General features: G+C 42.7%; 2 protein-coding genes across 2 annotated transcripts in view; one reads left to right on the forward strand and one right to left on the reverse strand.

Annotated features, from left to right (window-relative positions):
* The window catches only part of TNFAIP8L2 (TNF alpha induced protein 8 like 2), a 359,688-nt gene extending 345,878 nt beyond the window's left edge, over window positions 1–13,810 (reverse strand). Inside the window, exon 1 of the mRNA XM_030188442.1 lies at window positions 13,711–13,810. The gene's annotated coding sequence lies outside the window, so the exon portion shown is untranslated. The remainder of the gene's footprint in view (window positions 1–13,710) is intronic.
* Window positions 6,052–6,282, forward strand: LOC115458456 (cortexin-2-like). The gene has a single exon (XM_030188443.1). It carries the CDS (start codon window positions 6,052–6,054, stop codon window positions 6,280–6,282), a length of 231 nt encoding a protein of 76 aa, XP_030044303.1.
* Window positions 13,811–17,420: the final 3,610 nt, after the last annotated feature.

Raw genomic sequence — 17,420 nt, forward strand, 5'->3', positions numbered from 1 at the left:
ATCAGCAGAAGCCAGGAGGCTGACGGGAGCGGGATGCAGCAGTTAAAAGCAGCCACCACGTGGTGCAGCTCCCCTTTCGTGAGATCTGCCCTTGTTAGGGGTAAACTTAATATATAGGCAACCGGGCAGTGCCCGAGGGCCAGGGCAGTGGGAGGGCCCAGAACTTCCCTCCCACACGCCCAACATCCCTCTCTCCCCACTAGGACTGGGACACCTCCTCTCACTCCCTCTCCCACGCTCCCGTCTCATAACCCCGCTTTCCTCCATATAGGCACTGGCCATCTGCCGCTGATACAGGAACTGCCCTCTGCCGCGGCCTGCCCGCTTCTGTCACTTCCTTATTCCACATGGGCAGTTCCGGCATCAGTGGCTGGTCTAAAGGAAAACGTCAGTGGCACTGAAGACGGGGGAGAGGAAGGCAGTAGAACCGGGGGACCCAATAATCCTCATTGACTGGGGCCCAGATCACTGACCATAGACGTCTACCTGGCACTGGCCTTATGTCCCTACTCCTGGAGTAAACTATCAAAGTCTACTTCAGCCCATCCAGATCTGTCTTGCCATAATTGTGATACAGAAGGCTGCTCAGTACTGGCTTTACTTCCCAACTACTGGAATTGCTATCACAGTAAATTCCCTCAACATTTTTGGCTCCACCACCTCTACCAGGAGGGCATTTCAGGCATCCACCACCCTTTCTGAGAAAAAGTACTTATTCCAAAGTTGATGCCCCGTAACCTCAATTCATGTCTTCTAATTCTACCATTTCCCTGTCTCAGGAAAAGATTTGTTTCCATATTAATAACTTTGAAATATTTAAACATCTTTATCATATCTCCTCTATCCCTCCTTTCCTCTAGAGTGACATATATCTTCAGGTCTTCAAGTCTTTTCTCATACATCTTTTGGTGCAAACCCAATACCATTCTTATCACCTTTCTGTGAACTGCTTCAAGTCTTTTTATGTCCTTTGCGAGATATGGCCTCCAAAAGCGAACATAATACTCCAAGTGAGGATTCGACATAAGTTTGTACAGTAACATAGTAAATGACGGCAGAAAAAGACCTGCACGGTCCATCCAGTCTGCTCAACAAGATAAACTCATATGTGCTACTTTTTGTGTATACCTTACCTTGATTTGTACCTGTCCTTTTCAGGGCACAGACCGTGTAAGTCTGCCCAGCACTGTCCCCGTCTCCCGCCACCGGCTCCGCCACCCAATCTCGGCTAAGCTCCTTAGGATCCATTCCTTCTGAACAGGATTCCTTTATGTTTATCCCACGCGTGTTTGAATTCTGTTACCGTTTTCATTTCTACCACCTCCTGCGGGAGGGCATTCACTACTCTCTCCGTGAAAAAATACTTCCTGACATTTTTCTTGAGTCTGCCCCCCTTCAATCTCATTTCATGTCCTCTCGTTCTACCGCCTTCGCACCTCCGGAAAAGGTTCGTTTGCGGATTTATACAGGTATCTCTCTATGCAGCCTAGCATCCTTCTGGCTGTGGCCACTGCCTTGTCGTATTGTTTCGTCACCTTGACATCCTCAGACACTATCACCCCAACGTTTCACTCCTGAACTGTCCTCATCAGGCTCTTGCATCCTATTTCATACATCATCTTTGGATTTCTGCATCTCTCTGCACTTCTTCACATTAAATGTTAACTGCCAGACCTTAGTCCATTCTTCTAATTGTTGTAGATCTCTTCTCACATTTTCTACTCCCTCCAGGACGTCCAACTCTGTTGGTAATTTTTGTGTCATCTGCAAAAGGCAAACTCTTCCTTCTAACCCTTCAGCAATGTCACTCACAAATACTGATCAGCGAGGCACTCCATTACTCACGTTCCTTTCCTCCGAGAGGATTCAGTTTACTATCACCCTCTGTCATGTCAGTCAACCAGTTCACCACTTTGGGTCCTAACATCAGCTCACTTAGCTTATTCGTTGGCTTATTCAAAGGCATTGCTGGAATCCAAGTAGATTACATCTAGCACGCTTCCTCATTTATCCTTTATTAGAATTTGATATACCGTTCCTCATTGAAAAACAAATGGAAACGGTGTACAAAGATAAAATAAAAATAAGGAAAGGAACACCAATGTACTGATAGCAAAGGACTCAGTCACTCAAACCTCATGAATACAATCAAACCTCAGGAAAGAGCACAGCGTCTTATATGCAGTAACATAATAAAAACTACAAAGAGCACCTAAACTGAATATCCATACTATTGCACAAAGGCCAGTTCAAAAAAGTACATTTTCAATGCCTTGTGGAACATTGGTAAAGAATCTTCCAATCTCAAATTTTTGGGAAGCGAGTTCCAAAGGGCAGGGTCAAGAAAGTAAAATGCAGATGCTCTTGTGGACTCCCACCGTGTTTTGGATGGTGGGGAGGGAGGTGTAGAACAAGTCTGTTATCAGTTGAAGAGCAAAGATCAGTTCTCTGGTCACCCAGTCAAAGAAATCAAATCAGATTAGTTTGGCAGGATTTTCCTTTTGTAAAACCACGTTGCCTTGGATCTCGCAACCTGTTGGATTCTAGGATATTGGCTATTCTTTCCTTCAGCAGCGTCCCCATCATTTTCCCCAATCGCTAAAGAGAGGTTTACTGGCCTCTAGTTTCCCACTTTTTCCCTGTCCCTACTTTTGTGAAAAGAGACCACATCCATTTGTCTCCAATGCTGTGGAACATCTCCCGTCTCCACCAATGTATTAAATAAATCCTTAAGAGGTCCCACCTGGAATTCTCTGAGATTCTTCAATATTCTGGGATGAATCCCATCCAGCCCCATAGCTTTGTCCACATTCCGTTTTCAAGTTCTTCATAAATGTTTTTTTCCGTGAAAGGTGCAACATCCACTCCATCCCCATATTTACCCTTGGTAGCCAACCACAGTTCTTCTCCAGGATTTGCCTTCGTGAACTATTTCTTTAGCAGGTCTGCTTTTTCCTCATCATTCTCATGGCGGGTCTCAGCATCTTTCAGTCTTACAATTCCATTTCTAGCCTTCCCCCTTTCCCCAATATATCTGAAAAAATATTGTCACTTCTTTACATCTCTAGTCACCTTTCCTACTGCTTCTGCCAGCCATATTTCCCTCTTTGCTTCTTTGAGTTTTATCTGGTAATCTTTTCTGTGTTCCTTTCGTCACATTCATCTGTATTTCTTGAACATCACCTCTTTTACAGTCATTTTTGCAGCCATTTATTTGGAGAACCAAGAACCATATGGTTTCCTTTTTCTCATGATTTATTTTCCTCATATAAAGATGTTTTCAGCTTTGGCCACTGTCACTACTACTACTACTTAGCATTTCTATAGCGCTATTAGACGTACGCAGCACTGTACACTTGAACATGAAGAGACAGTCCCTGCTCGACAGAGCTTACAATCTAATTAGGCCAGAAAAACAGGACAAACAAGAGATAAAGAAATATTAAAGTGAGGATGATAAAATAAGGGTTGTGAACAAAGTGAATAAGGGTTAGGAGTTAAAAGCAGCATCAGAAAGGTGGGCTTTTAGCTTAGATTAGATGCAAGACACATTTTCTTCATTAGTGAGCACTAGACCCAGAGTCGCCCCTTCCCTCTTGGGTTCCATCTGAGCAGAGCACTTTGACAGGCATCCACTATCTCTCCACTTCTTCTCGATTCTGCAGACGGGACATTCCAATCCACATCAGGCAACTTGAAATCTCCCAACAACTCTACCTCCCATTTCATTCTCAGCTTTTGGTTAGCATAATTGAAATCCAGTACTTTGAGCTCTGTGTGTCCACGCTCTGCTTTAGTTCTTACATCACACCATCAGTGGGCTCCAGTAGCAGTAAGGAAGTATGATTCGAGCTTCATCGTCTCCCCAGCCACTCATTTCTCAAACCAATTTGAAAGAGAAGTGCAACCAAAGCAGCTGCATTTAATGGAAACATTGCCAGATTTATACTAACTGCTTTTTGCCAGTGCAGACTTTCTGGAAGTGGATGGCAATCAAAAAATGCAGCTCACTTCCTGACACACAACTTTCTCTTCCTATTCTCTTGATGTGAGACATCCCTGTCTTGTCTGGTTAAATGCTTAGGGCCCGATAATTAAAGCAATTTAGCCGGCTGCTAGTTGAATTGCTCAGTTGGGGATAGTCACACTTCAGGGTAGGATCTACGCGCATGCAGCGCATACCCAAATGAGACTACCGCCAGCCAGGCCAGCGCACCCTCCTGACGGTAATTTCAGATTTGGTGCATGCCCATAACACGTGGGTGAATTATTTCCTCCTATGAGTGCCAGTTCCGGCAGTAATCGGCACTTGGCGCATGCCGACCAGTCACCGCACAGGTAGCACGTGAGCCTTTACTGCTAGATCAACGGGTGGCGTTAAGGGCTCAGGCCGGTTTTGGGCGCGTTGCTGGTTTCGTTTTTACCGCAGGGCCTTTCCCGTCCCATTTTTTAAAAAGCTTTTTTATGTAGATGCGGTAAAATCTGGCCCAGCGCATGCCCAATACACACACCTACACTACCGTAGGCCACTTTCTACCGCTGCTTAGTAAAAGGGCCCCTTAACCAGCTGAGTGCCACTGAACGTCATGGTGAGTGCCGAACGCAAAGTCAGGTTTATTGCATAAACAGGACCACATAGAAGTCTGTCAATAGGTTATGCTGTAACCCATGGCCCACTTAAGGACCGAATATTGACCTAGTTATGTCTTAACCGGCTTAAAAATAGCCAGATAATCAAAATCGAAGCCTGCACAGATCCTGGGCTTTGGATATCCAGGAATAGCACCATCAATGATGAGCAAAACGCTCACCGCCGATAGCTGAATATTGACCCTGTAATTTTTAATGTATCATCTGTTCCAAAAATGGGGGGAGAAGCAACAAAATGCCTGTAAAATGACCGAGGCCCAGCTCTCAAAAGTGACCACAAAAAAAGTGGTATATCAAATGCACAACCCCTACCCATACTGATTGGTAAGCACCACAATGAATCTTGGAGCCCGGAACTATCCTTCATCTACATCATTAACTTCAGTGACCAGCTTTCATAATCCTCACAAATTATTTAGCTCCTGGTTTAGTGTTAAGAGCCTTCTCACAAGGCCGGCAGCCATATGCTCATCCAACAGGGAAAAAAAAATGATTGCCACTTTCGTTTTCACAGTCATCCTTGACCATCTGAGCCCTGGGCTTGTGACAGAAGGCCTTTGGTCACCTACTGAAAAACACGAGAGTCCAGATATGTTTCACATGGCTTAAAAGATGGTTGTTTCTCTGGAAAGGAAAAGGCAGGACACGTGAACAATACAGGCAGGGGACTGGCACGGTAGCAAGATGGCAAGAGACATATCATGATTAATAGAAACGTTCATCTTACCATGTTTCTCCTGCTCAGAACCAATGTTTTTAAACTAATTTGTCACCATCTGTTCCACTCTCAAACTGCCAATACAGGGCAGTCAGGCTTAGCCGCAGCAAAGCAAAGGAAGGAGAGAGACAGAGAACTACCAGTAGCTGAAGACAAATCCGATTTGCCCTCCTTGGCCTGTATCTTTTATGGCCGTATCCCATCAAACGGTACAATTCTTTACAAGTAACCACAAATGCAGAACACTGCCTATACATGTTACATCTTACGAACTCCAGAAAAAAGCTGTCTTTGGCCCAATGCAACTACTATGGCGAGATCGTACTCCACATGCCCTGGCTTAGGAGTGAGGTTAATTCCTGTCACTGGAAAAATTGCTCCTGACACAAAAATGTTTATTTCAAAAGCCATAAATTGATTATTCTAACAGTTGAGCAGCTTTTTTTGAACATGAAAAAAAAAATGGCTGTCCCTTCTGTAGCTCACCAGTGAGGTTTGCTGTTTTCTTTTTCACATTACTCAATATAAATAAAAATTTCTAACGGGAAGAACATTGTGCCTTAACGGGGCTGCATCTCACTCTGTCTTTTCTCATCTCTTCCTTCTACTCATAGGTACATAAGAAGAGGAATGAAACAGTGGCACAAGCGACTACTGATGGGCATTTGAGGTGAGGAGTCTTGATGGAGGACATTCTGAGCACCACCTTGTCAGCTTCTGGATCAGCCTTACCCGGGACCTCCCTGACCATGGAGCAGAAAGCAGCTTTTGTCTTCGTTTTCTTCTTGTTTATTTTCCTGGGGCTTCTGATTGTTCGCTGCTTTCGGATTCTCCTGGATCCCTACCGCAGCATGCCCTCCTCCACCTGGACAGACTACATGGAGAAAGACACCTTTGATTACCGCCTCACCTGAGTAGGAAGCAGACAGTGTTTTAGATGCTCGGGGAGGGGTTCATCCAAAAGACAGCCTCAATTCTTCCCACAGCAATGAGATTTACTGGGTAGAAAGGTGAAATCATTGACGTGGGTATCACTTTTAGCCTAGAAAGTTGTGCACAATTAGCTTTAGATATAGAAGGAACTGGAGAAGGTGATGCCAACTATTGGGTTTCCAACCAGTAGCAGAGATTTCAATAGAAGGCCTCTTCTGGCTTAGGCCTAACTCCAGTTAGTAAAGTGTCATCTCTTGATCTCCAGCCACATCACCCTTGGTAGAGCTTGGCAAGTCTTGGTCAAGGGTTTGCACTAATCTGTGTCTGTTGGGACTCTCAGCTGGTCATACTCATCCATCAGACTTCCAGATCTCCAAATCTGATACTCTGCTGGAAAACAACACAGCTTACCAGTAATGCCTGAGAGTTTTCTTTATTATTAGGATTTATTTACCGCCTTTTTGAAGGAATTCACTCAAGGTGGATATGTCTGAAGACAGCAGAAATGGTGGATGGCTTCATGGTCAGTCAACCACACACACATTTCAGTAGTAGAGTAGCTGACCATAGTTCTCCACATTTATCAGTGAATGTAGCACAATTATGAAACTCCCAGGGGCTTCTTGGATGTACTTTTTATGTGGCTGTCTCCTCCTGTTGAATCAGAACTAATTTCTTTTGAGTTCTAGTGCCATGGGCCTCTTTATTTCCCCTTTCAGCTCATTTTGCCAGTCATTGTAATCAGTCTGTGGCCAGGGGGCATGCAGCATTTCCATTCCTTTTCACCTGGGAATGGAAAGCCTGAGCTGGCAGTTGAACCCAGGTCCTCGGAATTGCAGTACCTGGCCCTGACTCCCGGCTCCTCCTCACTATATTAAACTATATGGTTCTTCACAGATGCAAAGTCTTTTCACAAATTGCTGGGCTTTAATCTATGTGCCGATGCCTCATCCTTCCTGTTCATACAGCTATGTTTTCTCTTGAAATCCTGGATTGTCCCTTTTGTTTGTGGTCAATTAATCCTAAATCTACTCTCCATCCTAAAGCACGTGCACTATAGCCTGTCCACTAATGTCCGTTTAACTTTATCAACAGGTACAAGAACCTCTCCTTCCATCATTCTTTTCCAAGCCAGTCAAGTCAAAAGCAAGTTGCCACTCCAAGGCAGTGCCTTATGAGCAGGTTTCAGGCTCCTGTGTTATATCTTTGGTTTGGTTCTACAACCCTAGGTGGTCAGCAAAGTGCTTTAAACAACAAAAAATCTTTTATGTTTTCAATTTTTTAGATGCCACACAGATTCCTGATGAAATGAGCTCATCCTATCTCATTTGCTAGCTAGCTAGGTTAGGGGATGGCTGCAGCCCCTTTATTAAACAGCCTGTAAAGTCTTGGTGAACTGGGAAGCACATTCTGAAGAGCTCTGGACTTTTCCAACCAAAATGTTTGAGACATGTAGGATTACACCTCCAGAGGATAACTAACAGACCTTTACCTCTTCTAGCGAGTAAAAAGTGTGGTGTAGCCATAGAAATCAGAACAGGTTCCAATCGAGATGCCGTACACATCTTACCCACGCAATTCATGTGTCTCAGTCTAAAATAGCTCCACTGAGTCCATGCTTGGTCTGATCCAAATTGCGATCTATGCCTTGACCTAGCTAATGTACCCTCATTACGGGCAAGAATTTGTATTTATAATGTGCTAGAGAATGAAAGGTAGGTTTGCAAAATTGTTACTGTGAATCCCCCTCCCCCCTGTTATGAGAGAATAATTCAGTTTGATTTAATGTAAGACAAATGCAGCTACGTAACATTAAAGGGGAATTTGCACCCTGTGATAGGAACAAAATTGTATGGCCAATAACAAACTCACAGACCAGGTCCTCTGTTGCCTCTTTGACTTAGGTTGATGCTGTTGGATAGGGGAGACAAGTCTCAACATAGACCATGAAGGTCAATAAGACCATTGAGTCTTCCCAACTGATTTCTGGCTTTCCATTCACAACTCAGGAGTAGCATAACACAATATGTATGTAGTAAATGGCCTCCCAGAGGTCGGAGTAAAGGAAGCAAGAGGGACTGGGATAAGCGAAGCCCTAGATGTGAAGGAAAAGCCAGAGACCAATTGAGAATCAGGACAAAGACCATGTCTGCCCATCCATGGCGGCCTAGTGGTTAGGGTGGTGGACTCTGGTCCTGGGGAACCGAGTTCAATTCCCACTTCAGGCACAGCTCCTTGTGACTCTGGGCAAGTCACTTAATCCTCCATTGCCCCAGGTACAAATAAGTACCTGTATATGTAAGCCGCATTGAGCCTGCCATGAGTGGGAAAGCGCGGGGTACAAATGTAACTAAAATAAATAAATAAAAATCTACTATACCTTCCTCTCCATTAGAGATCCAAGCTTCCTTGAATTCTCTACCCTTTCAATAAAGATATATTTCCTCAGGTTACTCCTGAGTCTGACCCCTTTCATCTTCATCCTATGCCCCCTCATTCCACAGCTTCCTTTCAATTGAGTCACACCTCCCATGCATTTATACCACAATGGTATTTGAAAATCTCTTACTTCCCTCTCCCACCTTTCTTCCAAAAGTATACATATTGAGATCTTTAAGTCTGTCCCCATACACTTTAAGACGAAGACCGCTGACTATATCAGTAGCCACCGTCTGAACCAACTCCATCCTGATTATATATTTTTGAAGGTGCGTACTCTAAATCAGGTCCCACTAGAGACTTATACAGAGACATTATCACCATTTTCCTGCTGGCTACTCCTCTCTTATGCACCCAAGCATCCTTATAGCTGTTTGGCCACCTTAAGTTCATCACTTACATTGACACCCAAGTCCCGCTCCTCTTTCAGGCACAAAGTACTTCACTCCTTAAACTGTACTGCTACCTCAAGTTTTTACAGCCCAAATGCATGACCCTGCATTTTTAAGCATTAAATCTTAGTTGCCAAATTCTGGACCATTCTTCAAGCTTCACTACTTCCCTTCCTCATGTTATCCATACCAACAGGGGAGTCTACCCTACCGCAGATTTTTATATCAGCCACAAAGAGGCAAACCTTGCCAGACAGCCTTTCAGAAATATTGCTTACAAAAATGTAAAAACGAACTGGCCCAAGAACCGAACCTTGCGGCAAATCACTGGTAATATCCTTTTCCTAAGAATGAGCTCCGTTTAACACTACCCTCTGTTGACTTCCACTCAACCAGTTCCTATCCCAGTCAGTCACTTTAGGGCCCATACCGAGGGCACTCAGTTTATCATTAGTTGTCCAAGCAGAACTGCGTCAAAGGCTTTGCTATACTCTAAGTACACCACATCTCCCATGATCTAACTGTCTGGCCAGACCTGCCTCAGGTCCTGCGATCCATTGGAGGTGGAGATGAAAACGGTAATGGAATTCAAACATGCGTGGGATAAACACAAAGGAATTCTGTTTAGAAGGAATGGATCTATGGAATCTTAGCGGAGATTGGGTGGCGACGCCGGTATTTGGAGAGTAAAACCGGTGCAGGGCAGACTTCTACGGTCTGTGCCCTGAGAAAAGGCAGGGACAAATCAAACTCGGGTATACATATAAAGTATTACATACCATGTAAAATGAGTTTATCTTGTTGGGCAGACTGGATGGACCGTTCAGGTCTTACTATGTTACTTCAAAAACCTCACTATTCTGTTTTTGAAGCATTCCCATCAACATATGTACCACAGAGATCAGACTAACCAGTCTGTAAGTTCCCAACCTCCTCACTTCCGCACATTCGCCCTTCTCCAGTCCTCCAGGACCATTCACAACTCTAGAGCAACACTGAAAAGGTCAGTCAGTGGAGCCACCCGAACTTCCCTAAGTTCCTTCAGGCCTATGGTGTTACAGACATCATGAGACACCCTCCCCCATCATCTATTTTCAGTTACCCACTGAAAGAATGAGCACAACCCATGTACCCTCATTCCAACCTGTTTTGTAGCCTGTAAAAACAAAACAAAATAGCCTTGCTAACCAGGTCTCCCCTTCTCAGGAAAAGTAAGCCCAATATTCCATTTCTCAGTAGCTATTGATCCCTCCAGTAGGTATTCACAGCACCAAAGCATTACTGGGACCAGCACAATTCATTATAAGGTGGTGACTCACTGCAGAAAGCAGCCACGCACCTGGAATGCAAACGATGCTCTGGTTTCTATGGCAATTACACTATTTCTGATCATTATATCGACAGATAACCAAGTCCTACCAAGGAACAAAGGCAAAACCTGTGCAAAAGATCTGGCTGCTTTGATATGGATTTTAAAATGAGGATCATTTTACACAGTCAAGCCAAGATGTGAACAATAATTTCTGTTATCAGGGCATCATTATAAGCACAAGAACATCTGGATATGCAATCTAGACTGACAACAGCCTAGAACAGATGTGGTCTTAGGCTCATACTCAAATGAACCAACAAAATGAGATGTAAAGTTCTATGAATGGTACCAAATTTTTTATTTCATTGCCTTTATGTTGCTTTTAAGTCATGGAGCAAACCTCCCCCCTCCCCGATCTTGTGTTTGATCACATTTGTAAAAGATGTACAACAATTAATTTTATTAATAAATGAATAAAAGGGGGGATTCAAGATGGCGTCAGTAACGGATGTGTGTTCCTAAGCTCCCGAGACCCATCGTTAGACTAGCGAGGGAATTCTCTTTTTCTCCGTTTTTTAAAATGGGGAAGAGAAAGGGGAAGACGGTGGTTTCTACCTCCACGATTCCACCGACGACGCCAATCTCTCGACAGCCGACTTTGGAGGTCTTTGGAATTGGGACCCATGGCGAGCGGATTTCTGCTTCGACGGGTTCGACCCTTTTGGATTCGGACCGCAGCATTGAAGGAGTGACGTTGAGTCCTCCTTCTCACACTGTTCCTCCACAACCCGGAAGCGAAAGATTGCCTGAGGGACCACGGCAGTTGGAAATGCTATTCGCAACACCGTTGGGAGGAGGACCTTCGGGCACCTCAACCCCGGGGAAAGAAACAACAATGCAGGAGCAGTTGCGGGTCGAGGCTCCTGCTCCCCGGAGCGTCACTACCGGGAACAACGGTGGATTACAGAGACCAACAGTGGTGACTATGAACTCATTATGGGATGCAATTCAAGGGGTTAATAGCACACTACTGCAAATGAACATTTCCATTAATGGAGAAATTAAGGAATTAAAACAGACTAGTGAAAATCTGTCCAATAATTTACAAGAACAGAAAGAAAAAGTTTTGAAGATGGAAGTTGAAGTTGAAAAACTTCAAAATCTAACGTTTTCCTTAACTAAAGAAAAAGAAATTCAGGAAAAGAAATTGGAAAATTTGGAAAATAATGCTCGAAGAAATAACTTAAGGTTAATTAATTTTCCAAAATCACCCTTAGTACCAGCCATAGATATGCTTAAAAGATATTTTACTCAAATACTGGGAATCTCAATGGAGGGTTATCCCCCCATAACGAGAACCCAGTATATTACGGGTGTCTTTAAACCTTTAAAAGAGCAAATATTAACTACACCAGACTTAAACTTGACAGAATTTCTAGAGAACTCTCTGGAAGTTGTTACAGAGAGAACGACACTTATTGTGACTTTTGCTTTAGAAATGGACAGAAATAATGTTTTGAAACTCTATTTTCGCCATTTGACTGATATCTTCCTGGGTCAAAGGATACAAATTTTTCCAGATTTGGCAAGGAGTACGCAGAAGAGGAGGAAAGAATTTTTGATTTATAAAAATAGAGTTCTCAAGTTGGGTGCTACTTTTTTGCTTAAATTTCCCTGCAAATGCTATATTACCTTTGAATTTGTTAATTACATATTCTTTACCCCTTCGAAGTTATTAGAATTTATTGATTCCAAGCAGAGTGCTAATCTACCTGGAGTTTTGCCTCCCTAGTTAGAAATGCTGTTTAGTTGGCTGCAGACATCTGTTATGTCCCTTCCGTTTAATTAATGTTGTTTGTTGTTAATATTTTATTTCCTAGTATCTTGAATTCAATTTATTGTGGACAAATTTGAAATACTATTTACTATAAGCAATGATGTAATGTTTATTTCCTTACTTTATTTTTGCTGATATTGCCGGATTTTATATCGTTTGATGTAAATGAAAAACCTATAAATAAAGAGTTAAAAAAAAAAAAATAAAAAAAAAAAATAAATGAATAAACAGGATTACAAGCATCAAAATTCAGGCCCTGCTCTCATCTCATTGTGATGGTTTTTTTGGCATTTTACAGAAAGCTGCAAGAATGGGACCCAGGTAAGTGAGGGGCAACAGAGCCCCCAAACCCACCCTTTCCTTCTTTTCAATTTGTTATGTGTTGGATAACTGCAGACAGCAATAAGAACAGACTGGTAACAACATGGCAGGAATTTACAAAATTATCTCTAATATTAAACTAAGCAATTCCATAAAATTATAAAACATAGCTAAAAACATCTAACTGATTAGTTATAGACAATAGATAGATATTCAGAGAAAAAAAAGGTTTACAGAAAACCCAGTAGTTGCTAAGAATCCGAATCTCTGACGATAGAGAATTCCATGTTGATGCAACTTGGTGAAAAAGGGAAGAATTCAATTGCCTTTTCATTCTGATCTGATTCGCCAGGGATAACGCAGAAGCAACTGGTCGCAAGACCTTCCCTCTGCAGGACTATGTAGAAGGCTAACCATACATGATCTAGATAATTTATGGAATTTATGCGGGGTGCAAAGAACAAACCTTAAAGAAACTTCAGACCGCTCAAAACACGGCAGCTAGGCTTATCTTCGGAAAAACGCGATTTGAAAGTGCAAAACCCCTTCGCGAAAAACTACACTGGCTCCCAAACAAAGAACGCATTGCTTTCAAAATCTGTACTCTGGTTCACAAAATTATCTACGGTGAAGCTCCGGGATACATGACAGACTTGATCGACCTACCAACTAGAAACACACGAATCAACACGAACGTACCTAAATCTGCACTACCCAAGCTGCAAAGGACTCAAATACAAATCAACTTACGCGTCCAGCTTTTCCTACATAAGCACACAACCGTGAAAACTACGAACCACCACCTAAACTTCCGGAAAACACTAAAAACCAACCTGTTTAAGGCATACCCTACCAGTCCAACATAAATGCCTGATCTCTGCAACACAACAAAACTAAAGAACGTAATGGACATAACACAACTCTTCCGTTGTACGATTCCCTAGTGTGGCTGTGCCACATGAACTTTATCTTACCACATCATCACTTTGTTTTTGTTTACACCCGAGCCTAATGCCTCTCCGGTACTACGTAGGCCACATTGAGCCTTACAAATAGGTGGGAAAATGTGGGATATAAATGTAACAAATAAATAAATAAAAATGCACACCTTAAACTGCGTCCTTGCCGTAGCAGGCAGCCAGTGTAGTTCTCTAAGCAGAGGGTTTGCAGATTCAGATCTTCCAGCCGAATATATTAATCTCACTGCGGTATTTTGTATCAACTGCACTCGCTTAACCAATGACTTAGAACAACCAATATATACAATCTTGCAGTAGTCAAGTCTTGCCAACACAAGTGACCGAACAAATATTCGAAAGTGGCTCAAAATAGCAACGTACTGACCTTAATTTACGCAACATGTGAAAAGATTTCTAGTGAATAATTAGTAAAAAAAAAAAGGCTACAATCCTTTCTCCTCCTTGTCTGCCCCCCCGTTTGTAAGTTTCCCTCGAAAATCGCATTTCAAACAAAAACACAAGAAAGATCAATGAAACTTGGGTTCTTTTATTAAAAATCTTTTGTCAATAGTAGAAAAAGATAAGTACATGCTTCCATTACACAATATATTTCTTTAAAATTACCCTAGTGATAAAAAAAACAAAATACAAAGTTGTCTAATTCCATAGATAAAGCAATTGCAGGTTTTAATTGCATTTCATAATTTGCTAGCACTTGTAAAATACTGAAATCACAGTGATCTGTCATATCCCTGATGCGTGGGGAGGGGAGGGGGGAGGTTCCACGGTTTTATTTACCCTGTCATACACCTGCTACACCTGGGAGCAAAATCTTGCTGTCTTCTCGGAAAGGTTTGCACAGTCCAATTTTTCAAGGATACAAATAGGAGAAAAGCTATGCGCTCAGAAACGGTGGTAATACGTTGTCCTGTAACAAAGGTTTTATTAAGTTATGTTAGAGATGTTGTCTGCCTTTCCCTGATGACATCTCTGAATCCTTGGCAAATAAGCAAATTCACACGTGTCCCAAGTTACCCCAGTCACACTGCATCTGACTGATCTATCTCAGCTATGATGAAGACATAAATGATATCACATGATGACATCATCCGTGCTATTTCTGATCACGACTTTTCAGCAGCTCAGCTGGAACCAGGGTTAGGATATGGCACATAACGTTCCTCTAGAACTATCAAGGGCTTTTCTTCCTTCCCATTTTATATCACCCTTCTAACGTACTGCAGACCGATGCTCAGCCAAGGTCATGCACCAGGGCAGCTTCTGGAATCCTGCAATCATGGCCCATGAATTCTGCCACTAGGAACCACCACTGTACTTATGCGCTCCCTCCTCCCCCCCCCCCCCCCCCCCCCTCCCACCAATTCACAGGGGCTGTGTATGCTACCCCTGTAGCATCCCCAGGTCCAGCCAACCTGGGAAGAAGACGACCTGAGACAAAAAGTAAACCTAGGTCTCTCTGCATGACAGCGGCCATAGTAATCAGCGCTGTGTTCTTACTGTTTTAAGCCAAGCAGGATATCAATACATGTAACTGTAACCAATTCCAAGAATGTAAAAGTGCAATTTATTTTCAGACACTGGAGGAGTATTTCTTACCCATCATAGTACGGAGTCACCACCTGAATGACAAAAGGCAATCTCAGTAATACCCAGTGCAGGTTTAGCATCAAAGTGCCCAACTAGCATCCACCAGAGATGTATTATGGCAACCTAAGGATGAGAGGGGGGGGGGGGGGGGGGAGAGAGCACGCAAAAATACTTATTTGCAAACTTTACCTTCTCCTGCCTGGATTCAGTTTCCACTTTCTGCTCTCTGCCTGCCACTGTCCAACAATCCTCCTGCAAGTTCTATTAAAGGAGGTCCAATGAATGGGGTGGCAAAGAAACAGAAAACAGAAGCCAAGTGAAAATACAGGGTTCTCTGTCCTCTGCAGAGACACACATGACTGTGCTTCACTTATTTCCAGCTACAGAGTCTTACCTGCCTCTCTAAAGCACATCAGATTTTTTTTTTTTTTTCAGGAAACTCCAGAACTGTCTCTTCTGCAAAATCTGCACTTCACTGAGGTTGGAATGAATCTAATTTAATCATGGATAGCTCTAAACCCTATTCCACTCTTTTGCTCCGAAATGACTGTGCATGTTTTGAGAAAGTGGTGTGGCTGTTTTTATATGAGCCGTGGAGACAAAAAAAAACCTCTAGTAACATCTTTTTCAGATACATCAGAAGCAGAAAGCCCATGAGGGAATCCGTGGGACCATCAGATCATGATGGTGCAAAAGGGGAACTCAGGGAGCACAAGGCCATAACAGAGCGATTGAATTAATTCTTTCCTTTGTTCTTTACAGACGATGTAAGAGATCTACCTGCATCGAAAAAGGTTTTCAAGGGTGATGAAGCACAGGAACTGGTGAACTTGGAAGATGTACTGAGCCAAATTGACAAGTTAAAGAGTAATAAATCACCTGAACCGGATGGCATACACCCCAGAATACTGAAATCAAACAGGAAATTGCTAATCTGTTGTTAATGATCTGTAACCTGTCGTTAAAATCATCCGTAGTACCTGAAGATTGGAGGGTGGCCAATGTAACGCCAATTCTTAAAAAGGGTTCCAGGGATGATCCAGGAAACTACAGACCGATAAGCCTGACTTCCGTGCTGGGGATAACAGTGGAAACTATTACAAAGAATAAAATTACAGAACACATACACAAACACGGCTTAATGGGACAGAGTCAGCACGGGTTCAGCCAAGGGAAGTCTTGCCTCACCAATTTGCTTCATTTCTTTGAAGGCGTAAATAAACATATGGATAAAGGTGAGCTGGTTGATGTAGTATATCTAGATTTTTAGACAGCTTTTGACAAAGTTCCTGAGAGACTCCTGAGAAAATTAAAAAGTCATGGGATACGAGGCAATGGGGCTCATTAGACTTACAAAGTTCCATAAGTTATTATGTCTTTGTAAGTCTAAGTGCTTTGAAATTATGCTTCAATGTCCTTCTGTGGATTAGGAATTGGTTACTGGACATAAAACAGAGGGTAAGGTTAAATGGCCATTTTTCTCAACGGAGGAGGGTGAACAGTGGAGTGCCGAAAGGGACCTGTACTGGGACTGGTGCTATTTAACAAATTTATAAATGATCTAGAAAAGAGAACGATGAGGTGATTAAATTTGCAGATGACACAAAACTATTTAAAGTTGTCAACATACATGTGGGTTGTGAAAAATTGCAGGAATATCTTAGAAAACTGGAAGACTGGGCATCCAAAAGGCAGATGAAATTTAATGTGGACAAAAGCAAAGTGATGGACATTGGGAAGAATAATCCAAATCGTAGTTATCTGATGCTAGGGTCCACCTTGGAGAGCAGCACCCAAGATCTAGGTGGTGTTGTAGACACTATGCAGTGTGCGGCGGTGGCCAAAAAAGCAAACAGGATGCAAAATAAGACCAAGAATACTATAATGCCTCTGTATTGCTCCACGTTGTAACCTCACCTTGAGAATGCGTTCAATTCTGGTCGCCGTATCTCAAAAAAGATATAGCGGAATTAGAAAAGGTTCAAAGAAGAGCGACCAAAATGATAAAGGGGATGGAACTCCTCTCATACGAGAAAAGGCTAAAGAGGTTAGGGCTCTTCAGTTTGGAAAAGAGATGGCTGAGGGGGGTATATAACTGAGGTCTATAAAATCCTGAGTGGCGTAGAACAGGTAAAAGTGAATCGATTTTTCACTCTTTCAGAAAGTACAAAGACCAGGAGACACACAATGAAATCACATGGAAATATTTTTAAAACAAATACGAGGAAATATTTTTTCACTCAGCAAATAG

The sequence above is a fragment of the Microcaecilia unicolor genome, chromosome 14 (genome assembly GCF_901765095.1).
Source record: "Microcaecilia unicolor chromosome 14, aMicUni1.1, whole genome shotgun sequence".
Taxonomy (NCBI): Eukaryota; Metazoa; Chordata; class Amphibia; order Gymnophiona; family Siphonopidae; genus Microcaecilia; species Microcaecilia unicolor.